This window comes from Gallinula chloropus (assembly GCF_964237585.1).
Source record: "Gallinula chloropus genome assembly, chromosome: 5".
Taxonomy (NCBI): domain Eukaryota; kingdom Metazoa; phylum Chordata; class Aves; order Gruiformes; family Rallidae; genus Gallinula; species Gallinula chloropus.
This window is the reverse complement of record NC_140090.1, coordinates 4,572,529-4,598,684: the sequence shown is the minus strand read 5'-3', so window position 1 is coordinate 4,598,684 and position 26,156 is coordinate 4,572,529. Positions and strand designations below refer to the sequence as shown.

The following is a 26,156-nucleotide window of genomic DNA, read 5'->3' as shown; positions in this document are numbered from 1 at the left end:
CAGGGAATGGAATTAGAGCTTCAGATATTAGCAAAAAGTAATGCAAATGTGAATTAAGCAACATGATTTTGAAGTAAGTTGACTGAGGACTTCTTATTTCTTTAACTGAATGCGAAAGTTTGACCAAAAAAAAAAAAATCAAAGCCAGTCTTACTGATATTCAACTTTATATGCTTTTTTAATAATTATTAATATTTTAGGCTGGTAACTAGAAGGGATTAGGCACTGAAATAACCTTCCTGTAAGGATAGTGAAGAAAAATCCTAACAGCTTCTACACAGAGCCATCAGCACAGACAGATATATAGCCATATATAGGGACATCTAGAATGAGTAGTGCTGTTTGTCAGCATGTAAGTCACATTAAAGAAACCACATAAATTCACCTGTACTGTAGAATATAACTATTTCCAAGCTAATGAGTAATTTGCATGTATCAAATTAATATTTGTACCTCTGTCTTTCCCAGTGTAACTTTTCCATACTGTTGACCCTATATCTAATGTGGGATGTAGCTACTTAAAAATCTTATTGCCTCAAGTCTGTGCAGGAACCTACATGATATGATGTTCTGTGTCCTAAACACTGTCACATGTTGTGTAGTTGATAACCAATTGTCATGTTAGGTAACAATTCCAGCCAAAACTTCATGAACAGAACTAGGGTATATGAAGCACAAATTATTCCTACAACCCAAACACAGGCTTGTGTTTTTCAGAACAGCTCACTTTACTGCTAATAGAGAAAGTAAGTAATGCCTAAAGGCAAGGTGCAAGTATTAAAGTGCTAGTTTGAAAGTACTTACAAAACTGTCCTTTCGTTTTGAATAAGTCGAATAAAGTGTTTGAATGACCTCTTCCTAACCAGAAGAGAATATAGAGAAGAAATTAAGCTTTATTGGTAAATTAAAGCCCAAATCCCATGGTTGATGAGAGATATGGTCCGTTTGAAATAGTTACACTTTCAGACTTTCTCTTCTACAATCAGCGGGTGGAGACCAACATAATCCAATTAATTGTAATTCCCTTTTGTGGCAGTGGTACAGTGGTGAATGATATAGTAAGTCCATTGAAGTCTTATCTTTGGTCAGATAATCCAAATGGATTCGTATTATGAAACAGTCCTTTATAAAAGTTCTGATGAACAGAAGTGTTTTGACTTTAGTGAACCAAAAGATAAATTCCCTACAAAATAAAATGTTTTGTCCTTGACATTTACAGAGCTTGTGTATACCTGATTTCATGTAAGAATCCTTCTTTCCCCTGGCTTATTTCAAAGAGCCCTTCATTAAAAAAATATTTTTTAAAAAAAATCTAGAATTTGTTCTCTGGACATCCTACAACCCGGGGTGTGAGAACAGAGATTTACACATGCGAGTAATCTTTATTCTTTTACATAGTCCTATTAAAACAAATGTGATTACAGTTGTAATGACTATAGGTGTGACATTTTGAGAATCATTTGGATTTGTATTTTTCTAGTAAAACAACAAACTTATCATTTCATTGATAATCCTTGCAGCTTAAAGAAATCATATATGTATGTTCCTTTTCAGCATTGCAAGTGAACTCGGGGAATTGCTTAATTTTAGCTCAAGCTTTGATCTATTTACATTGGGAAGTCATTTACATAAAGGAAGTCATAATGATCTTTATTGTTTTGTTAATTATTTCCTTTGATTATTGAAACTCGCTCACTAAGGCACAAGCTTATTGTTATGGGGGTCAGTGCCAATAACATATTTGGCTATGTGAAGGATCGGGGGCTATTCTTGGGTTTTGGATTGGTTTTGTACCAACCCTTTCAGTTTAACTTTTGCTGGAGACAGGACTGATTCAATGCACTAGTAGTAGGATCCAGTGCTACATGTTTTGTATCACTCCTTTCCTTTAAACTTGTCCATAGCAAGCCCACGGTATGGCAGGAGTGTTTTCACTTGTAGCACGTGGGAATCTCCTGTTTACTGAATGATGCTGTGATACCATTTGTGGGAGACAACACACTAGACCATATATTGAGGTCAGATCTTTTCAGAGTGTCTCAAAAATACTTTTTTTTTTTGTTTTAAGGTTTTTTTTTTTTTTGTCTGGTTGAAATTTAATACAAAGAATTTTTTACCCTTTGGGGTACGTTACATATGAAATAATTTATGACCCATGAATCACAAAAAGGCAGTGAATTAGGTTTCAGATAAGTCTGCCAAATATTACAAAACATTGTGTACAGATTTTTGGACTATGAAAAGGCTTTTGACAAGAATGGAAATAGAAGCAGTGTTAGAAACAGCAAGAAGGGGAAGAACAGAAGAGCTATATGACAGAATCCTAAAGCACTCTGAGTTAGTAGTGCAATTAAAAAGATAGGAATATGAACATATTTTTGAAGTATGAAAATGGGACAGAGACGCATTGTCCAATTCTTTTCTGTATTAGATCTTGAGAGCCTTCAATTTATTTAAAATGTAGATTTGTGGACACTGATACACACAATTCTGATGAAAGACCTGACTGTAAATGGAAAAAAAAAAAAAAAAAGAAAGAAACCTCTAAAATTAGATTGCAGAGAAGCTTACTGGAGAGCAATTACACAATAAAAAAATGTTAATAACAGATTTGAAGTCGGAAGGGAGATATTTACCTTGACTAATGTATGTATATACAACATATGATTAAGTGAGGAGGCTCAAGTCGAAAGCTGAATTCAGGATGGACTTTTCCCTTTCAATAGTAAAATGCATCATGAAAAGTAAATTCCTGATCTAGACAAGTATTTGATATTTGTTTTCTGCAATCTAGGGTATGAAAACAGAAATTTACCTAGAAAATGGAATAACATCCATTAGCTGGCACAGAGAAATGGGAAAGTCATTAGTCTGGTTCAGAATGAAGAGGAAAGAATAAACAGAAAGAAAAAAAAAATACAAAGTGTACTTTAAGTACGAGGAAGAAGCTGAAGTTACTGCTCAATAAGTAAGTAGAGAGAATTAGATAGAGGGCAGAATCTTACCACTGCAAGACAAATGTAATTTCCACTCAGCATAGCAATTTATTTTGTGAGTCGCAGACAATCTGTCAAACCCCATCATTGTGCTGGGACAACCTTGGTTCTCCAAAGTTAAGAAAGCCCCTCACTGTGGGAGAGCATGTGTTGGGTGGGAATTCCTCCATGCTTCTTGGCCCTTTCTTTAACCCCTTGGGGGTATCTGAGTACCCCTTTAACCCTAAAGGAAGGAATCATTTGGCCCTCAGGTTTCAGCTGCTCGGGTCATGTATGCCTCCTTCTACTCTTTGTTACCCAGCCAGCTCCCAGGGAGTCTTGTGGAAGTATGCCAATCTGTAGGCAGGCGGTCTATTTAATCTTAGGGACCTTTCAGCTCCATTTTGAGGGGAAATATTCTATATTTAAAATCACTCCTTTTCCCATACGGAATAGTTGACTCAACTAAATATAATGAATTTGAAAACTGGTTGTAATTATAATCCTATCAAAGTAATTATTGTTTCAAATCGCAATGCTAGAACATTAGTCGAAACTAATATCCCTGCTATCTAACCCTGTAGCAGGTATTGGCAGTAAATGATGTATGGGGGTAGCTCAGTGCCAATACCTGTTTCGGGCCACCAAAAGTCTTCTCCTTTCAGCATCACTGTCTATTTTTATGCTCCCGATGTCATAGAAATCTCCCCGACGCAATGGCGTCGCTAGCAGACCGCTGCTTCTCAACCTTTGAACTACTCCACATGCTTTCCTGATGCACCATGTCTGAACTTCTTGAATGTACTGGATCTTTTTCACAGAAACAATGAGATTGTTCATCCCTCTCTTACTCTGTGGACTTCTGTGGAGTTATGCGAGGATGAATATGACCCAGTGTGCCCAAGTACAGAAAGCTTTTATTTTTCTGGCACAGATTGAGATTTAAGTGAGCAACACTTGGTTGTTCCAGAGTGCCCCCAGGTCAGTGAACTGTCATTCCAGAGAACTGGAATAAACAGCACCCTGGATGTGCATGGAGATGTTCTGCTTTGTAGCTTAAGTTGGTCAGTAATTTGTGTCTGGGCTTCTTGGAAATGGACATTCCTATAATAAACAAATGCTTAGGCTTAAATCTTCTGCTAAAAAGGGCATTTCAAGCTTTATCTTGTTGACTGTATCCTTGATAATTCATCTACAGTAGCACTGGTTGGATTCAGCAGAAGCTGCTTAGAAATAAATTACATGCAAAATTTAATGATTTTTTTAGTTTAAATTTTCTTCAATCTGTTTAAACGCTCTTGGAACTGAAGTACCGTGCACTGAGTGCTGGCAGGACAGTGGACTTCCCAAAGGGAGAGGGGAAAAGGAGTTACATAGTTGGGAGAGAATTCACAAAAATCTGGTTGAATGAGGAAAGGATTGCTTTGCACGACTCAAAACTCCTGCTGCAGTATTTAATCAAAGTTCAAGGGACTGTATGAGCTTTGGACCATGCGTATAAAATGCAGTGTTGGGATGGGATCTACTGAGGGAGAGGGAGCTAAGCATCATGTGCCACATCGCCAAGGGGTGAGCTCCTTGTCACATGATGAGCAAGAGCTTTCTCCACCTCACAGCATCCCATTGCTCTGTTGTCTCCAATGCATCTGCACTCTGTTACTGCTCTAAATTGTTTGTGATCACTTTGAAAGAAGCTGTTTGTCCCATATAGCAATACTTTTCAATAATTTTGAGCTCCTGTTGCTTCTGGGGTGATAAGAAGGCTGCTGTGTCTCTGCACTAGTGATCAGAGAAGCTGTGGCTTGCAAAGGGGAAGTACAGCTAATGAACACACATACCTTTCAGTGTATAAATTAATATTTGTGCTCTCAGCCATGAGAAAAGCCCTCAGAAAGGGATTTAATAATGGAGGAGTGTGCTGAAGACTTAGGGAAGTGAAGAACTTCTGCTTGAGTCTGTTCTTTTACCTTTTTTTTTCTATCAAAGATTGTGAATTATTATTTAATCATTTTTGAGGAATATAAGCATTTAAAAAAAAAGAAAACCAATGGAAAACAACAACAACAAAATAGGTTTCTTCAAGTTTAAGCAAGAAGTGGAATTATTCTGGAAAGTTTCTTTTTCTCGTATGTACAAGAGGAATTTTCTCTTCCTCTTTCAACCCTAGGCCTCTGTTTTAGAGCTTGTGCTAGTATACTGCCTATTGGGAAGAGTGGATCCAGGAAGTTTCCCAAGCTTTCAGTAAATTGGGAGTGCATTGTGCACAGCCAGCACTTCTGCATCAGTTAATGGTGCTGTGCGGGGCATGCCCCAGGATCTCTCTTGGTGCCCTGGGATGGAGATTCTACTGCTCTGAGGGTTCACACGCTGGAGCTGAGGGTTGGTCAAAGGCCAAGTGAGAAAGGTTTATAGGGGCAGCTGTGGTGTCCAAGTGCCCATCACGCAGGCCATTGCCATCCGAATTCTACCACATGCAGCCGGCAGCAGGGGAACCATGGAAAAGGCAGTGACATTAGCAAATGGGTATCAGTCTGAGACCCCCTCAGGCACAGCTCACTGAAGTTTTCAGCAAGTTTTTTGAAATATAACCTCCATAGCAAACCAGGCACTGCTAGCTGTGGCTGCAGAACGTTGCTTTCCATGTGGTTGGGGTCATCCATGAGACCACTTGCAGGACTAGTCTAAGTGAAGTGGGACTTCTGAGCGTAGTGCTCTGGGATTTAGCGGCACCATGGGCAAAAAGACAGCTTATAGCCACGACAATACTTGTATAAAATATCTTAAAAGGAAAAGGAGTGAGCAGTGCTCTCAGATAACAGCATTTTGCTTCTGAAGAGTAGCCTACATACCAGGCACGGCATGTGGTTAGAGGAACCTCCTCCATTTTCTCTCAAACCTGAGTTCTCTGTATTGCCTGGGTAAATATTCCCTTCTTTTTTTTAGCTGATATTTCCATAGATTACTTTGTACCTTTTCAAACAAGGACAACCTTACGATGGTGTGCTTAAACCAAAGATGAACTGTTTGGTTGTACTGCAGACATTGTGAGTGCCATTAAAAGTGTGTGTTACTGAAAAGGCTGATTTACTAAGAATTAATAACACAATAAAACACACATTCCCATCACAAATGTATTGTATATCAATTTTTTTAACTAATAACCTTGACAGGTGCCCACACTAGGGTTTTTTTTTTTTTTTCTTAATGTGGTCTTTGTATTTTCAGCCCTGGTATTAGCATAAATTTTATGGGATTTTCTGGGCATATTTGTGTCTGTATCTAAGATATATGATATCAACTGGCAGTGATGGTTGAACTAATCAAATACTACTGACAAGTTAAAGCGAATTTTTAGGACTGTGAGATTTTGAGCATCTTCCCAGATACAGTATCTCCTGACTGAAAGCAGTCCTTGACTGTCAAGTTTAGAATACCAGATTTGGGTCTTAATCTTTATGTAAGCAAAAACACCCCAATAAGAAATATGTCTGAGTAAGGCCAAAAACTCAGGTCCTCCCCTTAAACCTCACTTGAAATGTGTGTGTGTTTGTTTATGGCCACATCGCCATGGTATGTGAGCGATTCCAACCAGTGGGAACCAAAAAACAGTCTTACACTGAATGGACTTCTATTTTCTTTTTGATTTTTTTTTTCTTTTTTTTGGACTTGGCATTTGTTCCTCCTAGCAAACATTTTTAAAAACTCTCTTATTGCTAGAGGGAAAATTGACACCCTTTGCTTTCACGATGATACATTCCTAACACGTTTCCTTGAAGAGCTGGAAATGGTGCAAAAATCTGGTAAGATAAGTCTCTATAAAGCCTTAGAAGTCAAGCATTCCACTTTAGACATTTAAGACAAATGCATGGCAAAAACAAGTTGTGTGTTTTTTTTTTTTAAGGTTTCTACTTAAAGTTCTGTGCCAAAGCTACAGTACTTATACATTTTCTAAATGTGTTTTAAGCAATAAGTTGTACAACATTTTTAGAACATGTGTTAAGCTATTTCTCTAAGAATGAAGCTCTTAACAAAACATAAGCACTCTGCATGAGATCTTAGCAGCAAAGTGCTTAAAAGATAAAGTAAGAATTGGTACCATGGGAAGAACACCAGCTGTAGAGCACACAGGTCCATTATGAGAAGTATGGTAGTGGGTAGGGAGAAAATGATTTAATCAGGAGTAAAACCAATTTTATTATAAGGGCACGCAGGGGGTGTGGCACCATAGTGAGAGGGACATTTCAAAATATCTGACAGATTTCAACAATGTGAAAACCCACCCTGTTCTTTAAAGTGACAGTAAACCCCATCAGGTCTCTCTTTTTGATGCTATTGTTAACAGTTGACTGTTTAAAGCTGGCCTGCTAAGATGCTGTCGATCTAGTTCAATAGTGTGTGGCAAAATAAAAGGCTAATTGTTGAAATACGATCAATCAAATATGATCTCAGAGTCTAAAGAAGATCCCCTCTGGTAACTCATTTGAGATCAAATCATTACTTTTATGATTGAGGTAATTCAATGGGAAAAAAAAAAGGGGGGGGGGAAAGGAGGCTTGAAACCAAAGAAGCAGGCAAGACAACTGAATGAAACGCACAAGTCTGCCTTTGTTCCAGCTCTGTCTCACGTTACTCCAACTATAAGGAACTGGGTCCACTCCTTTATTTGTATACGTTTCCCAAATTCAAAAATATAAAAAGAATTTAATAGCATTTATTAAATAAAAGTGGAAAGACAACTACATATTGAGTAAGATTTTTCTGTCCAAAAGTAAACTCCGTAGTGAGAAAACTATCGCATTGAAGTACCAGGGATCTGGAGTTGTGGGTGTCCATGTGTCTCCAATAATTTTACCATTTTGTTTAACAACAGTTCAATAAAGAGGCTGATCTTGAAGCCAGCAGAATTGCTAAACATGAAATTTCAGTGACATTTAGTAAAACATTTGAGGATTATGTTGCTGCAAATTAAATTTGTTCAGTAGTTTTCATGGTTGGCCCCTGATTTGCATTCAGACTGAAATTTGCTAAAAAAGAGAATCATAGCACATGTGCAAAAGAGTGAACTCCATTTCTGGAGCAGCAGAACTCGGAGAAAGTGTCTGTCATTTTAATTTGGACTAATCAGGATTTGCACTTTCCTTGAGTTTTTTATGGATTACGATCTCACTGTTTGTTGTGTTCTAAAAGCATCACGCCACTAGAATTAAAAAGAAAAAGAAACGCAACCGAAGAAAAATAGAATAATCGTCCAATCTTGTTTTATTTTTTATTAGAAACTCTATTTTAGCGTTGAGTTTCTTTTATATTTAAATTCCTTAGCTCAGTCAAGCTTCAAAAGAAAACATTTTTTTTTTGTTTGCAAACCAGTTTTGTAAGCACTTGTGGTTTGTCTTTAGTGCGTTATCATTTTTGACAGCTTTGCATAGCCTAGGTAGGCCAACAGGGGTCTGTCTAATATTGTTGCTGGGCAAATCTTCCTCCCAGAGATGAAAACCAAACAAAATATTTTTGAAGCAGTAAGAAGGAATTAATATCCTTTCTCTCGGAGTACTCTATTCCTTGCTGACATTACATTCAGGCAAAAAAAAAAAAGGAGAAAAGCGTTACCCATTATTCCCTTGTACATAGCAAGGCTAACACATGTAAAGCAATAACTCATTTTCTATTGCCATGTTTAGCATATGTCTCCTGTTGGCTCAGCAAGGCCTTTAGGCCGGTCCCTTGAGCCGGCCATCGTTGGCAACTCTTAGCCCCTCGGCCTCAAAACCAAATAGCTTTGAATCATGTTGAGCTGTGATGCTAATTTCCATCCTGATGCATTATGGGAATAAATGTATCTGACATACTGTGTCAATGGTACTGTCTCTTTGTGTCTCTTGTTTTTTTGTTCGCTGCATTCCTACAGATGGTATTCCATTGAAAATGTTCTCTTCCTACAAAAAAAAAAAAAAGGAGGGGAAAAAAAAAAGGGAAAAAAAAAAAAAACATGCACAGCACCAAACCTCTAGGTGCAGAAGGCTGTTAACGGTTGCTGATGATAGTAGGCAAACATTAACATAATAATTAGTGTCTTGTAATTGTTTCATTAAAACCAGTTGTTCCATTTCTCCTCGTGTTTTCCCAGAAGAGAAGCTGAATTTGGACGACAGCCAGTGGGAGGACATCCACGTTGTCACCGGAGCACTCAAGATGTTTTTCAGAGAGCTGCCTGAGCCGCTGTTCCCATACTGCTTCTTTGAACAGTTTGTGGAGGCGATAAGTAAGTACATCAGATACAGTAGAAGCTAGTGAAATAGCCTGTTATATAAAAATAATAATAATAAACTTTAAAAATAGAAGAACAGAGGCATCTCAGGTCTGACTTACCTTCCATTATCCGTGATCCTGTCTTTTTATGGGTTTTGACTCCTTTTATCTGCTACAGCGTTTAGTTATTTAACTGGAGCGAAAAATAAATATCAAATTATTGATCTATAAATTTTGTATGTGCGATTTAACTGCAGTGCCTAAAATGGTTTTAGGAAAGGAATTAAAATGTGTATGTATTCAAAATATGCTAGGCTGATAATCCATATATCCCCAAACACAGGAGAGAGACTAATAATTGTGAATCATGTTAGAAGGGGCTGTCTTTATGTTAATCAGAATGAATGTTTTGTTCCACAAGGTTGCAGACTCTTGCCTTGCAGTGATCACAAAAAAAAGAATGCAAAAAATACCCCATCCATGTTCTCATTTTCATGTTTACCTTTCCTTTATTTTTTTTTTTTTTTTCTTAAAGTTGGCAGGCATCAAAAGTGTTTTCAAAGTCCAGGGTATTTATTCTGTTATGTGTCTTGGTGGTTTGTGTGCCTTGGACCCTCTGTATTTAATATAGGCAGGTGCATTTTGTAAATCTGTATTGGCTTGGAAAAACTTGACTAAAAACCAGAATGATTTGGGGGTTTAGTCCCATTGGAAAGGGGTTGGGGGGGAGGGAGGGATAGCTTAAAGGGAAAAAGCCTAGTAGGAGATTAATTAAAGGTCCAATAGATAAAAATCTCTAGGAAAAAAAAAAACCAAACCCAATGAAGTACTTAGAGACCTGTTTTCTGAATGATGGGCACGCGTATTTGCCATTGCTGTTAATGAGGGCTGTGTGTGCACATGCGCAGCTGTCAGAGAATGTGAAGCCCTTAATGTACAGCTCACTTTGATTTTATATTCATAAGAATCTTTAGTTCAGCTAAAGCTTTTCAAGACCCAGCATCAGATATCATGGGGTTAAATACATCTCACAAGATCCTTTCCTTCTCGCTTATTTAGAGATGCGGTGCAGTTAAATACACAACATAAAGAAATGTGTTACCTGAAAGTTTACTCTTGGCAGCTCACTGTCTTCTCCTTTCAAAGTACATGGGAACTAGATGGAGAACATCATCTCTGGAGTTTAAGTTCCTGTTGCACAGCATCTGTGGTGCTAAGAGGGGAAAAACAGTAGAGCATTTTATTGCTCAGCTTCGGTTTCTGTGGTGCATTGGATAAGATGCTCATTGAAGCGCCAGCACTTGAACGTGGACTTTAGGTGTTCCATCCACCTGCTATGTCCTCTTGGAAGGGAGGAGGTGCAGTGCCTTAAGTGGATACAGCCAGTCCACAGGGTGCAGCCTGGCATGCCCTTTGCATCTTTTATGTACCTTATCCAGCAGTCAAGTATTTAACACCTATCCTCTGCCATTATCCCTTTATCTTCCCTATAATCCACCATCATACTGGTCATCTGGGTCTAAATACAGTCTTCTTCCCCCTTACTTATTCTTTTCATTGCCCTTCTGTGTATGCTTTGGCTGAGCAAACACTACTGTATTCTGAAGAACACTATCAGGATACCATGATCTCATCCCCTGTGCCGTTGTTGCTCCCATCCACTCCACTAGCATGCACGTCAAGGTGATCTGAAATCTTTTGGTGGCCCAGTGGGGAGGTTTTTGGTGGTAAAAATAACAGGTAACCAGTAATAAGCTTGTGAATTAAGAGTTTGAAAGCATGTTGGGAAGAGAACATCTACTAAAGCATTAATATTCATGAGAGAGAAATTAATGTCCCTTTCTGCTATTTGAACTATTATTAATTCTTATTATGATTTTGAGAGCCATTATACACATTGATAGGCTAATGAACAGTCATTTATAGAGGGATTTTAAGACAGTTTATTCTTAGGATGAAAATGCTAGCACTCTAAGACATGCTTTGCACTATTTCAAAACCCTAATTCTTGTTGCTTGCTTTACTGCACATCAGGGTGATTTCTACCTAATCCAACAGTCTAAAGTAATCTACGATTTCCAATCAATCTTCTCTTTATTTGGCCTTTACTGCCAAAGTATCTACAAATCCGTATTCGTACCAACTCTACTTAAAGAACATCTATAAACAACAATTAGCTATTTTCAGTGGGTTTGGAGCTCTTCTGTATGTTAATAGTCCTAAGGCAAAGTAAAAAATCTCTTTTCTTCAATATCAGTTCCATTGCAGCTGATTCTTTAGCTACTTTGTGCTAATTACTCTGCCTGGGTCAGCACTGAGCTGCTAGAAAATTTCCCTTCTTCAGGTTGTTGTGAAAAACAGGTTCTTGTGTCTCTGTCTTTTCTGTCTGTTCTTCCAAAATGAGAGTTATATAGCATGCAGGGAATGGGTGTGCAGTTCAGTTAGAAGGAGCACTTAATAATGCCAGAAATAAACCAACCTGATGATGGCTAGATTAAAGCCACATTCCCACACTGTCATGATGGTTATATCTCTGGTCGGGCACAGAGCACCCCTCAGACCCAATTCATTTGGTAAGTAAGATGAAGTGGTCTAAAAATCTATCTATTTTAGGTAGTGACAAGTTAAGGATAATATTTCATGGGGTTTTAGTCATTTAGCTCAAAGTTTCAAGGGGAATGAGTACCCAAGAGGTACCATGGACTCCTCATGCTGATGCTACTGTAAAGTTTGTATGAAAAAATCTATATCAAGCTGAGTATTACTTTTCCTGGATGATGCCATTTTAATTAACATCTCTATTATGTACACGGGAACGAAATTTTACAGTACTGTGTGTTAGGCAAAGTGCTTGCTCTCCACCTTCAATTTCCCCTATAAATAACTTCAGATATGGCCGTAATATTATAACAATTTAGATATGACCAGAATATTAGAAGATAATTCAGGGCATTACAGAATCTCAGAATTCTGCTTGCCAGGCTGAAGCTGGATAATTACTGTCCATATAGCTTATATCAGAGAATTTATAAATGATAAATGGAAGGCCACAAGACCTCTGACCTAATACTAATTTTGTTTCTCAGGATTTGGAAAGTGGGTTTTTTTTTTTTTTTTTTCCCAAGGACTTTGTCTAGTATATTACTAACCATTTTGTGGTATTTTGGATGAAATATGCACTTCTAAAGTGTGCCCAAACGCTGCTATGAAGTCAGGACCAGCCGTGCTTAAATTACTTAGCACCGCAAATAGTTCTATTGATTTTCTGGAACATCAACGGACGTGGTTCAACAGATTGTCTGCGAGTAAAATTGGGCTTCGTGTGAGTAAGGTGGTACAAGTGCCAATAACTGAAACACTTAATCACCTTATTTACAGAATTGAACCCACAGGGCCATACAAACTTATGCTAGGACTTCAGCTATTGGGAAAAAAAAAGGCCTCAAAATTTGTTAAGAAATATTAACAGGTAAATGTCTTAGTTGATTATATTTTATTTTTTTTTCTAATTGAACTAGTTTTCTTGAAATGTCTCAGAGAGCATAGAAAGTAAGAAATTTGTCTATTACAGTCTTCTGTGTGATGAGGGATGATATCAACAACCTATGAAATATTTAAATACCGACTAGTCCTTCAGCTGGAGAAAGCTATATAGGCTGTGCATCCATATAGACAGTGCATCTGTCCAACTGCAGGTACAAAAAAAAAAACCCCACTGATATTCCACAAAGGAAAATTCCACCCAATTCTCAAAGCTGCAACATCTGTCTCTGGTTTGGAAGGCTTGAGTTCAGGTCTTTGATTTTCTCTGCAACAGGTTGGAAAGATTACTACATTGGAAAGATTTTTTTCATTGAGATCTAGTGATTATGCCTTTATTTCAGTTCCTTATCTCTAATATGAATTTAATAGGTGTCACGTAAGTACTGTAGATAAATAGGTGATTTATTGTTTAAAATACACACATGGAGACAGATGTTTATGCATGTATATACTCTAAGTAGAAATCCTTTTGCCAGAATTACAGTTCTTCCACAGGCAGGTTTCTGAATGAAGGTCTGTGGGTTTCCTACTTGCAGCAGATGAACACAGAGGGGATATTTCAGGCTTCAGTATGAGGAAGAGAAAACATGGGATACACATCAGCCACCAAGTCCCCGGAGAAGGGGCGGCATTTGTAGGTCACTAGACTAGTTAGCATACACGGTTTAGGTCCTGGAAATCCCCCACAGGATCAAGCCTCCCCAGACACTTAGGCACAGTAATTCACCATCTCTGGAACTCAGGTTTTCAGCCCTGGCAGAAAAGGAAGCATTTCTCTTCACAGGGCGAAGTAGAGCCATAGGCACCTAAAGCTCTTCGAAGGCCACAGTCACAGCATCTAATTATCTTATGCACCTCCAGGGATAGATGGCAGCTGAATAACATTTTTCAGAATTATAATGGTGAATTTAAGTGCCTAGACACTATCTAAGGTCCACGTTAGCTACTCATATAATTTTTGTTTTATCAAGATCTGGATTTTTCTTTTTTTTCCTTTGATTGCTCTGATAGACCATTAACACTTTTTTCGTCTGATTTCACACATATCCTTTCGATATATCAATTAGGGTCTCCTGGTGCATGCTAAGCAGAATTCACAATGTCGTTCCTATCAATCCTAGCATGTTATGTGTTACCCTACTATATGGAAACTGAAGATGGTTATTTAGCATCTTACACACAATAGAGTTTTATAAATTTTTGGTTATTGAAAGATATTAAACAATTTGTTACGGTTCTGCTGTTGTGAGATATTGGTCTATACTGGTTGTGAATGACAAAATCTACAATAATAACTTAGTAAGACGATAAACTCTTCTTTCATGACAATGTTAGACACACAGAAACTAGCAGTGCTCTCAGTACTTGTCAGTCCTCTCCATGTTGGTCAGTTGTCTTCGTCTCCAGGATGGCTGGCATCAGTTAAAAGGTTTTCTCTGAGCTTGGGCTCTAGTCCTATTTCAGAAAGGTCCCCCAAGAACTCGCTGTCTTTGTGGCTTCAGACAACATGTTGCAGAAATTCACATCGATCTGGGCAATGATCACGCTTTGGTCTTCAACAGGCCGTAGCAAATTTTGCACTGAATAATGCAACTTTTGAGGAGTTTGCACGGAAGCTGTCTGCACCAAAATCAGGCCAAAAACTGTGTCAGGAGGCAATAAACAAATCCAGTCATCAATACATAATCATGCTCAAAGAACAGAGCTACATCAGTTGAAAACTGAGTGTAGCAAGGACCTGCTCTGAACTACTATGCAGTGTTATGAAAATAGTAGCTGGGAAAGAGAAAGGAAGTAAATACATTCATTTATTCTGACAGTCGTAACATCCTTGTATCATCTTGGTGGAAAGTTACAAAAGATGTCTAAAGAGATTTTCAAAAGACATCTAAAGAAACCTCACTCGAGGCTTACAAAGAACAAGGCTCAAGGCCAACTCGTCTTGGAAAGACAAGTCAGCATATTGCACTGTAAGAAATCCATGACAGTCTCTTAACATCATCACGTAATAGGTTCCTGAGAAACCAAATCTTATCAGTCTCTGGCATTATGCAAATTTCTGTCATAATCTCAATCTGTGGGCTTCGAGTCCTAATCAAACTGCCTTCAGATTCACAGTTGGCGAGCCTCCTATTGAAATTGTTTTCCTATCTTCCATTTACTTGTCCAAGGAAGTTTTGGGGCTTGGCATGGCATCAGAAAGCCTCAATTTCATGTGAACATGGTGATTTATAAACAAACCCAAGGTCAGCACAACATATCTCACATAATAAATCATAATTAATACCTTTTTGGCCAAAACTAAGTATCAGAAGGCAAGAGAAATCCATAAACTAAAAGAGAACAGAACAAAAAAAAAATTGCTTAGAAACAAGAAGTACTCAAGAGCTGAGAGGCAACTCTTTAAAAGATTTCTCAAAAAAAAAAAGTAATGACTTTGTGGGTAGTGTAATCTCAGGAATACCCATCCATGTAAATATAAGAATGTGTGTATGGTATATCTGTAGACCTATATATTCTCCCAAGCACAATTAACACTTGCAATAATAGTAAGGGCTCATTCAGGAAGTGGTACTGGGTATTTTCTGTGGATATTGAAAACTATTAGATCCATTTTAGAAGGATTTTGGAAACTTTATGTGGAAAAATGTGTGAAATTCTGATTCAATACTGATTAACTGAATAGAAAAGAAAAACATTCACATTTTAGAAGAGATGCTAAAATGATATAGGATACAGAAAGACTAGGAAGGAAAGTTTCTAATCTATAGGTGTGAATGAAATACAGACATAAAGCATATAGGATCATCCTGAGTGAAAGCAATAAGTTAAAAACAATTAGATGAGAAAGTGCAGCTTAAACTAAAGAACTCTATTCCACAAAAGAGGTGTATAAATTGGCCACAAACCTATTAAAGCGGTAACATTCCTAACCATTAAAGCTACCATGTTCTAGCAAAAATTCGAGGCAGTAAGAAAGTATACCTCCACTGAAGATGTAAAGGGAGGCTGTCATATCTGTAATAGCAGCAAACTGGTACCTAAAGAGGTTCATTCCCAGCTTTTTGTTCCCAGGAGGTGTCAAGGAACAATATGCCCCAGTAACCTTCTAGTTCTCTTTCAATGACCTTCCCTTCACAGTTGCAAACAGTTTTCTGCTCAGCAGCATTTTTAAATAGATCTTTCCAGGCCTGTAAGCAACTGTTTTAGGAAAAAAAATATAAAATTGGAGGGCATGCCTATGAATAGATTATTTTTTTTTCTTTTGAGATGGAAAATAGCCCAAAGTGTTCAGCAATAAAGGGCATTCAAAAGAAAATTAGTGGGTAAAATATTTCCTCCTTTTTTATTTTTTTATTTTTTTTTTTTTTGCTTAGAAAGTTTTAACTAAGTGGTTGGAAGGGAAATGAAAAGAAAATCTACATGCAAAGGTTTAGCTCCTCTGTGGATTCCTCCTAGGACTTTGCTCTGTGAAGGAACTCCGGGTAACACCTGCTGGTGGGGCCCCTGATTCTAAAGTGACTTTGCTTTTCTTATTCCTAAACATGGGCTACAAAGAGCACTTCATAAAACTCTCAGGTGTGCACTGAAATAATAACACTTTAACTAGTTTTTTCCCCTGTGACCTTTACCTAACACAGTGTTCCAGTGATGCTTTCAAATCAGTTTATTTACCTTTAAATCAGTTACTTTACCTTTTGAGGTAAAGAGGAGATTGAGGAACTTCACTGATAGGGTTACACCAGTGATAAAAAAACTGCCTTAATATTAAAGGAAGAAAAAAAACCCTATATATTTCAGTCTTTTAAGTATGGCAGGGGTTATAAATCGAAGGAAAGGAAAAAGTTTTAAAAATAATTTGTACTTAGATTTTGCTGTCATGTAAAAGTTTGGGCAGGAGGTACATATTCTCCCCAGCTTAGTCTTTTTTTGTTATTGTAGTTATAATTTTTTTAGCATAGTGGAAATTTTATTGCGGATGCCTGGCCTGTCTCTTAACTCATGCTAATTATATTCATAATTAAATGTTAAACAAGAATTGACTAGGCCAACTGGCTTGCACAGGTGTTTGTGATATGAATGGTTTAATGCTTACACAATAAATTATTGGATACAAATCTGCAGTAATCTGCTCAGCGAGAACCTTTTTCAAGATCTTTGCGGTACGTGGCAGGTCCAGCATAGTGTTTTGAAACCAGAGCTTGCAAAAAGCACTTGCTAGACAGGATTATGTCAAAACTGTGACTTGACCTAATTGCACAAGCACGAAAAAAGATTAAAGTTTGGGGTTTTTTTTTTGAGGGGGGTTGCTCTTTCCTGCGGACGAATGCAGGTGCTCAGAACATTAATGTTCATGAAGAGCTGGAGAAGATGTTGGATGCTTGGTGGAAATGTCATCTGGGAATCAGTGTGCCTCAGTTCAATCTTCAAAAGAAGTTGTTTATATTTGTATCTCATAGCCAAATTAATCAATGAGGCCCCAATAACAATCCATCCACTTTACAGTGACTGCTGGTTGACAGTGTGTGGAATAAAAACTTGTGAATGGAAACGATAGGGGTTTCAGTTTTCTCCTACTTACTTTTTGGGCACAGAAAATTAAGTACTTTTGTAACTTTAATTTCATCTGTGGTTAAAAGAATCTTTTTGTTCAGGAAAGGAAGGGCAGAAGCATGAAGCAAGCCAACTTGAGAGTTCATATGTGGGTTAGCCTAAGAGAAACTCGGAAAATTGAGCAGGAGAGAATGGTGAAAGAGAAGACAAACTGTGAAATCCAAGCAACACTGGGCAGAAAAGAGGAGGGAAAAAAAAAAAAAAGGAGAGAAGGAGCTATTTAGTGACTGTGACAAGATCTCTGTAACCTGGAGTGTTTGCGGGAGGCAGGGGGAGAGGAACTTCTCATGAAGGTTATCTGGAGCTCTTGACAAAGTGAGAATTGGCACTCTGGGTTTGAGGGGAAAAATGTTTCATCAGGCTTGTAAGTGAATCTTCCACTCGGGGAAAGTAATAACAGGAGGAGATGCAGCCTATAATGGCCCAGTTACACAATTTCAGAGGTGCAAAAATGGGAGAGATGAGGGGGCAGGGAAACAGGAAGAGAGCAGGACATGGGGAAAAGGAGAACCACCAAGTACAGGAGATGCTGAAAGACATCGACTCCAGCACTGTGCTGTCTTCCTCTTTCTGTACCCCTTCCTTCTATCTAAAATCTTCTACCTTTCCCAACTAAGAGTAGTACTACATATCTCTGTATGGTGGCACATTGGATCTCAACCAACATAGAACAGACATGATGGCAAAAGATGACAACTGACTTATTCTCTGGTCTTCATCCCATGGCTGTTTGAACACCTGGACTACCACTTAACTTTATGGACTACTTTTACGCATCCTAAATACTTTGGGCAGCTTTGGCCCTGAGTAAATTTAATCTGTTTTCACTTATTCTACTCCTTCAAGGGACTCTTACCTCCCTTAGAGCTCTCCAGCTCCAGTGTGCTCTGACCGTGCTGCTTGAGCAATCCTGACATCAGACTCTCCATTCAGAAATTTCTCCACCAGATTGTGCAACTTTTTAGGTCTTCAAGTCCTGGGAGGTAAAACCAGCAGTAAAACGTGGTTTTATGGACTGGTGTTATCTTGAGTTTTCATGAAATGATGAAAAGTGCACATAGCACCACGTCACTAGGGGAGGCTCTTTGCCACTTCAGGCAAAACTCCTGAGAATAATGCATTAAATAAGCTCAAAATACAGTGTATAACTTTAGCCTTTATGCTTGGGACCGTACCAAACCTTTAGGTGAGAATCTGTTAGAAGTAAAATTAGTAATACAGACCCTGCTTTAACTGTACCTTTATAACCTGAGAGCAGTGATTGGTCAGAAAGAAGCTCTTTTTCTTTTTATTTTTTTTTTTCTGGAGATGTTCTAGAAATGGTCTGAAAATAGCATGGAGAAGGAAACAAGAAATTTAATGTCCTAAAAATGCCACAAAGCAGACAGGCACAGAATCAAGCCACGATGGTCGAAAAATTATCCTCACTTCTTACCATAATAGCACTCATACAGAGTTGGAAAAGAAAAAACCTCCACACTGCTAAAGGACATGGAAAAACTCGATGATGTGATTAGAATAACAGCAATGGCACTATGTGCAGAATCCTCACTGATGATGATAGAGAACTTCAGGGGAAATTTAAGTCACAGGTTGAAATGGGCACAGATTTGCCAGGGTGGAAGCCTGAGATCCCTTTCACTGCAAACATTGCCTTGTGGCATCTCTTGACACAGGCCTGGCTTCCTGACATCACTGTTTTTGAGCAGATCTGGGTCTGCCAGGGGAAGTGCAATTGCAAACTGAAATGCCTTGGAAAAGTCATGATGTCTAAATGGGAGGGTAGGCTTGTGTTCTTACCAAGGCTGGGCCAGAGTTCAAAGTTAATAGGATTTATAATGTCTCTTGAGGGACACAAATTGTGAAAAAGTAGTGCTGGAGAACTGGGTAATGTGGCTGTGGAAAAGCATGTTTAGCAGCTGTACTACACCAGCTGCACCAGATAACAGCTAAAAAGGGAAGTCAAGTAAAGTAAGACATAGTGTGGGAATGGAAGGACTGAGTAGCGCTGCACATCCTCCTCCTAAACGGGTGTCAGGGAGCGTGCAGCCTACGGCAACCTATTGCACAAGAAACTCATTGAAGGAAACCTTTGCTTTTCAGTACTCTTCCTTAGATGCAGGAATATTTCTGCAATCCACCACCTTGTTCTTGTAGCACGGGTATTGAATATGAAATGCCCCCAGTTTTAAAATCAAATTCAATTCATCTCGCTTCCCAGAGAGTCAATCTTCTCCCTTTGACTCCCTTCTATATAAAATTCATTAGCCTGTTAACCCCTTTGACTATTGTTACATTTTGGCCGAAGCACTAATGCTTTAATTGCCTGGGAAGGTAGTATATCACACAGATAATCTTGCTAAGATCAGGAGCACAATCTAATTCACTGGCAACTCATGGTCTGACTCATTCACTGTTAAATACTTTTGAGTGATAGCGTTGCACCGAGGAGGGGGGAAAAAAATAAATTGCAAGCTAGGCACAAAACCTCTTAGATGGTTAGAAAATCAAATTGTGTATTAATCACTCCTGCAAAAAGTAAGAGCTGAAGCAACCAGAATGGTGGGACTCTAGGAGGTTTTAGAAACCAAAGACGTAATTGAGAACTGGAGACCTCCTTAAGCTCGTATGAAATACCTGGTGCTTGTAGCTCATTATGAAGAGAGTCCCAGTGAACAAGGGAAATATTTCCCAAGCTGTCACTACTCCAGTGTCATGGAAAGGGCAATAGCTGCACATACAGGGAAGGCACGAGGTGAGCTGTGACCTGGACTAAAACCCAACCTAAACTGCACCATATCTTCTCCCTATGCTACTACAGGTGGCATTGAAATAAGGGAGGAAATTGCCCTGGTACCTACATGGGGTGCCTACCAGCAAGGAGAGCAAAGGAAGTGAGGGCAGCTGCAACTTCTTTATTTTTTTTCTCCTTTTTCCTTTTCTTTCTTGCATACTTGTTTGCTTCCACCCCACCCCCCTTCCTCCTTCTCTTTCTTCTTCCTTCTCTCTCTTTCCTTTCTCCTTTCCTTTTTCTTTCCCTTTTCAAACCAAACCAAAACAGGAGAAGCAGAAAGGGCTTGCCTGGCAGGCAGGTTTATACACGCTTCTGCAGCTCCAGCCCTGGGCTATCAAGTGCCACTTCTAAAATAGCCTTTTCCTTGGCTCATATTTGATTTGCATCTGTATGTTTGCATGCAGCCAGAACTAACCTACGCTCCACAGCTGAGGTCATTGCTTGTTTTTCTTTACACCACAGACCATGGCACCTGATGAGGTGCCTGCAAGCTGAAGTGTATTAACATTTTATTTTATTATTTTCTTTAAAATCAGCTCACTGTGAGGATATAAATCCTCCACAGAGAAGTATCAAAACTGTGATGGGAGTAACCACTTCAGGAGATGTTAGTAGAATTTGATCCAAGATATGTGTTTTTGCTTTGAAGCGGTAGCTGTCCTTTAGTTCAGATGGTATTTGTGAATCACTGCCTCAAAAAAGGGGTCTTTTGGCACATGCTTTAGGCTGATGACAGGCAAAATGAAGTAGATTCTGTCTCAGAAATCTCCAAAAATAATCTTAGGTTTGACATAACACACCATGTCATGAAGTGATATAAGCCACATAAGCACAAAGCAGGCTTTAAATTTAAAGAAGAATAATCCTATTTTCAGATAGGATACTTTCCATCAATTTGGATAACAAATATCTGATGCAGAATATATAGGCAGTAGGCTGTTAATGCTGAGGTCCCTTAAAACCTGCAATTCCTGGTAGTCAGTGCCCGTGGTAGCCTGCTTCCTACCTCTGCTATCTGATAGTTGCTGAAACCATACGCAGGACCAGAGATCAAGCATGCAAACATGCCCTAAAGATTTCTATCTGGAAATAAAGACCTGGTGTTTTTTTACTGTCTTTAACCCCTGAGTGATCTAGAGCTCCTGATGCTAAAGACTGATGCAAAATGCATTAATTCCTAGCACTGGGAAATCCCAACTCCTGGTGCAAAGAGGTTCATAAATATAGTAATGAAACCTCTTGACTCAGAGTGAGCACTATTTAACAGAACAAGCATGAACAGCCTTTAGGAGATTTTGCAGCTGGATTTGTTCCACTGTGTCAGAGCTGAACCTCCATGATAGTAGTTTTTGAAAACTGTGCATGGCTAAAGAAGAGAGTTTAAGGAAGCCAGGCAGCTGAAAAATTCTAAATAAATAAATAAATAACATTATCTGTGGAAAGGAAAAGTAAATACACCGCTGTATCACATACCAGAAAAATAGACATCAAGAATCCCTGAGTCTGCTTTTAGTGACAGATGTCAAGGTCTTTGGGAAGTGTCCACCAGGCTTTATTTCGCACATGTTCCTGAACAACTAAAATGAGTACTTTGTGTGATAATTTACTAGCAAATCAGTATCAATAAATCAGAATCATGTAAGCAGTCATGTTTATTATATCTTTGTTGCTTAATATTCATGATAGTAATTTATTTTTATAGTACAGTTTCACTGTTATCTCCTCCATTGCTGTAACTTTGAGGCAAGCAAGCTGCAAAAGTAGAAGGTCAGGTAACCCTTTGAAGGCTGTAAAAGTTCATTTGCTTGGAATTTGCCCACTTAGGGACTTTTGGGTTTTTTTTTTTTCTGAAAATGTTTTAGTGGCTCCTTAAAATATTTATACTATAATTCCTAACCTAGCGTTATTTATTTAACAAATATCACTGCAAAAACGAGAGTTGCAAAGCAGTATGTGGATACCAACTCTATAAACAAACAATCCAAAAATTCTAGAACTGCACAACTGAAAATGGTCTTGAAATCCAGACTTAGATCTGTACTTTAACAGAAACTCATATTTCTCCTTTAAAATATTAAAGCTTACACTTACTTAAGACTTCCTAATGTTTTTCAGTAGCAGGAATGAAATGCAAATTAAGATTTTTTTTTTAATGTTAAAAACAGAAAGAAATTTCATCCCTGATTTATACAAGTGGTTTCTTGGTTTAAATGGAAGCAAAGGCAACTCCCCCTTCAGACCACTTTTCCCACAAAGGAGTTATAACCTAAGCAGAAGTCAGAACTTTTAGAACTTGTTAACCAGGTTGGCAATGATAGAAACAGGAGGTTTGTATCCATGGGATATGAGTACAACTTCTACCTGACACACATACTTAAACAGCCTTTTATGGACTTAGCAAGTCCTTAGTAACTTAAGATCTAGCCTTTAGTAGCATGTTTCAACAATGTTCAACAGATTTGACTAAGTAACCCTGGTTTCTTCTTCTCATGTACTTTTTAGTAGAAAACTAGCTGTAGATCTGCCTGTTGAGATGTAAGGACTCTTACTTTTCTTTGAATACAGTCATAAAGCATCATTAGGCTTAATGAGCAACAGCACAAATTCAACAGTGACATAGATGTAAAGATCTTCTGTGTTGTCTGTAAATCAATCAGGAGAATTCTTGGTTTGCCTTGGATATTTTTTTTTCTTTCATATTTTTCTGGGCCACTGGGCTGCTTTACCTTTTCACTTCAGACTGGGTTTATGTGGTGGAAGAAGCATTCAATATGTAAAACTTTTCTGGTTAAAGGCAGTCTATAACCATACAATAGCTTTATTGGTATGTCCCCTTGTCTTTCATTTAAGGATGAGCTTTTGATGAAGCTGCATTGGGTACTGCACATAATCAATTGTTTGTCATCTAGGAACATATTTTCTTCAGACAGGAGGTGGAGGCCACAGGAAAAAATATTGCTGATCAGATGAATGAAGTATAAACCTACCTCATCACAAAGATAACATCTAAAAATGCTTCAGGTTTATTTATGGCAAACAAAAAATATGACTAGGCTTGAAGAAATGACGAAGATAAGCAGACATAAAAGACATTTTTATTCTAAGTGTAAACTATCATTAAATGTATTTAGATTTACACTCTATAATTATTATGATTGTAGCAATTAATCAATCAACTGATTAACATGTAGGGTCAGCAGGACACAGTGATCCTATCTTGAAGCTTGAATTAATTAATTATTCCTTACTCTACATTATTATTTTCTACTTGTGTATGTTTTTCTCAAAGTGTCCCTATTGACAAAGTGTATCTTTTCTTTTTTTTTTTTTTTTTTTAACTTTTCACTATGATTTATTGAGTCAAGCACGGGAAGTTACTGATGTACATTTACTAATTTGCCATCAGAATTTCAAATTAATTAAAAGATTTTTAAAGCATTGCATAATTTTCAACTACTTGTTATATTCTAATTAGCCAGGTTCAATTAAATTGTTTTCAACGTAGCAACTTAAGAGCTCTCATCTCTTCAAGTGGAGTCAAATTCAGCGGGTGTACGCTGCTGCAATGATATCATTCCATGTTCATTATACCATAAGCCAGCGAGGTCTCTCTGACAGTGTGTTTAGTGTCTGTGGCAGAGTGAGGATTCTCCAGTTCCACCAGCAATCCTGTTGTCAGGAGGTCAGCTGTTTTACTTTGCTTTATTCGAAAGTGTTACTTAACAATATCCTCTTCACCGTGTGGAGCGTTTCTTCTGTCTCCTTGTAGTAGAATTTCGGTCCCACTGAAGCCACTACCAAAAATCTCGCTGGCTCCAGAGGAAGGCACAGTTTTATCTTGCATGTTTGCTTCCTTCAGGTCTCAGAAGTTCATTGCCATTCCTCTGGCATCCTCAGTCATGATTTAACCAAGCTCCTTTTCATCTCAACATGAATGTTGTTGCTTCCAACATAGTATTTAAGTTTTTTTAACTTATTTTTGGGAGGTTTGGGTTATGTGAGCATCTTGATAATTTTTAGTGTCTTTCTCAAAATGATGGGCTCCAAAACTGGACAGGACCCCTTGACCAAGGAGAGGTGACCCTGTTTCCCTCCCTACAGTAAACAGCGATGCCACCGCAAGTATCCACCCTACATGCCCTATTGCACTACTGCTTTGTCGGGTGTCTATTTGGTTATCAGTCCCAGGCTTGTTTGACATTCCTGGTTGTTAAGAACTTGGGTTAGGGATTTTAATTTAATTTTTCTTTATCTATCTTAAGTTTACTTATCTTTTTTATTTCATTCCATAGTTACCAGTTTATAGCAAGCCTAAGCTCTGATGGTACTGTGGAAAGACATAAGTGCTCTGTCAGACAGGACCTCATTCAATGTCTTGTCCCAAAAAACATTCAGATGGTCTGTGCTGGTATGTTTGCATTGCTGTTCCATTATCACCCACTGATCTGCGTTTCACTTGTGCTTTGATGAATAAGAATATTCAACAGCCCTTACGTGAACCTGCCTCTCCCCACGTGCAGCCCTGTGGACCGTAAAGTGGCCAGTAAGGCTGTGGGCATGGTGTGCCTGGGGCTGGCTTAGCCACTCAAACCAGGTTGCCTCTGTGGGTGCAGAAGCATACAGATCTTCTCACCAGCTGAACTATAACCATCAGTCCCATAGATGTTATAAATCATCTTTTTGCTTTTCTTCTTCCTCATAACATGGGGCTGAAACTCTCCCAAGTGCTGCCATCCTCCTCGTTTCTGAAAGAACGTCAAGCCTAAGTTTAGAAGAAATTCCATAGCCCTATGGACACCCTTCTTTCGGGCAGGAGAGGGACAGGCACCTTTTTCTTACACCTCCCAAGAGGTAGCAGTGGCCTTTGGGAAAGCCCTCCCAGGGTGCCTGTCTCACCTCTCCTGCCCTGCTGGGACCTTCTTCCTCATCCTCTGCCTCCTGCCATGCTCCCCATGAATACATACACAATGCAGTTCTCCACTCATGGGGTTTTTTTTACTTTTTTCTTTCCCCCCCCCCCCAGTCTTTAACACCCTACTGCAGTGAGGCCACGTCCTGATTCAGGCTGTTGGGCTCTACTGTTATCTATATAATCAAAAATAAAAGAGACGCTAAAAATCCAGCTGCTGGCTCTCTCACTGAGCTCTCAGAGAAGTTCACATCCCAGCCTCTGTTTGTTTTTTGTCTTTTATTTTGTCTTTTTTTTTTTTCCTAAATGCCAGTGTAGGAGATAGCAGTAATAGTAGTAGGTTTGGGGGGCCTAAATAGGAAGGGTAGGAGAGGCAGTTATCATCAAGCTTTTGCTTTGAAATGTAAACTTAGCAAAGACTTCCCTGATGAAGTATACATATGGAACTACAAAATGCCACTTTTTATCCATTTGTTTTCCTGACCATAACCACGTTTTCACACTGTCAGCATTTTCATTAGAAGCTCTTTTTGTCAGAGGTTTATAACGAGAATGTAAAGATTTGCTATGGGCTAAATCTCAATCCAAGAGCAAATGTTTATACCAATTCTGAAAACAATCAGCTTGCCCATTTGTAGTTATGCATGTGTTCATCATCTGTTACTGCTTGTCCAATGCTCTGCAACTTCTGGAAGGAAAAAGAGACATCTGGAGGAAAAAAAAAATGCTATCCTGCAGATAACATACTGTATGTTCTCCTGAGTTATTGAATAAGGTGTTACAGAAATACAGGGCTTTCACTTGATATCATTATTTTGGAGGGTTTTTTAATTATTATTTTTTGCTTAAGCTTGTCAAATTTACTGTGGGGAATATTTTAACGGATGGTATAGACTGGTCTCCTTGCGTGCGTTTTCCTACGTGGAAGTTGTGTTAAAAAGTCACTGGAAATTATTCACCAAATGATCTGAGCTGCTTTTATGATGCCAGGCACGCTGAATTCTTTGAAAATGTTTAAGCTTATCTTCTGGACCTGAGGGTTAACAAGGTTTTCCTGTCTGTCACTTCCACTGTG

The 26,156-nt window shown here is 38.5% G+C and overlaps 1 protein-coding gene across 1 annotated transcript in view; it reads left to right on the top strand.

The window, feature by feature from the left end:
* The window catches only part of ARHGAP15 (Rho GTPase activating protein 15), a gene marked incomplete at its 3' end in the record, with an annotated part of 314,335 nt that overhangs the window by 242,611 nt on the left and 45,568 nt on the right, over nt 1–26,156 (top strand). Inside the window, exon 11 of the mRNA XM_084264739.1 lies at nt 9,100–9,234. Coding sequence (XP_084120865.1) covers nt 9,100–9,234 — 135 coding nt within the window. The remainder of the gene's footprint in view (nt 1–9,099; nt 9,235–26,156) is intronic.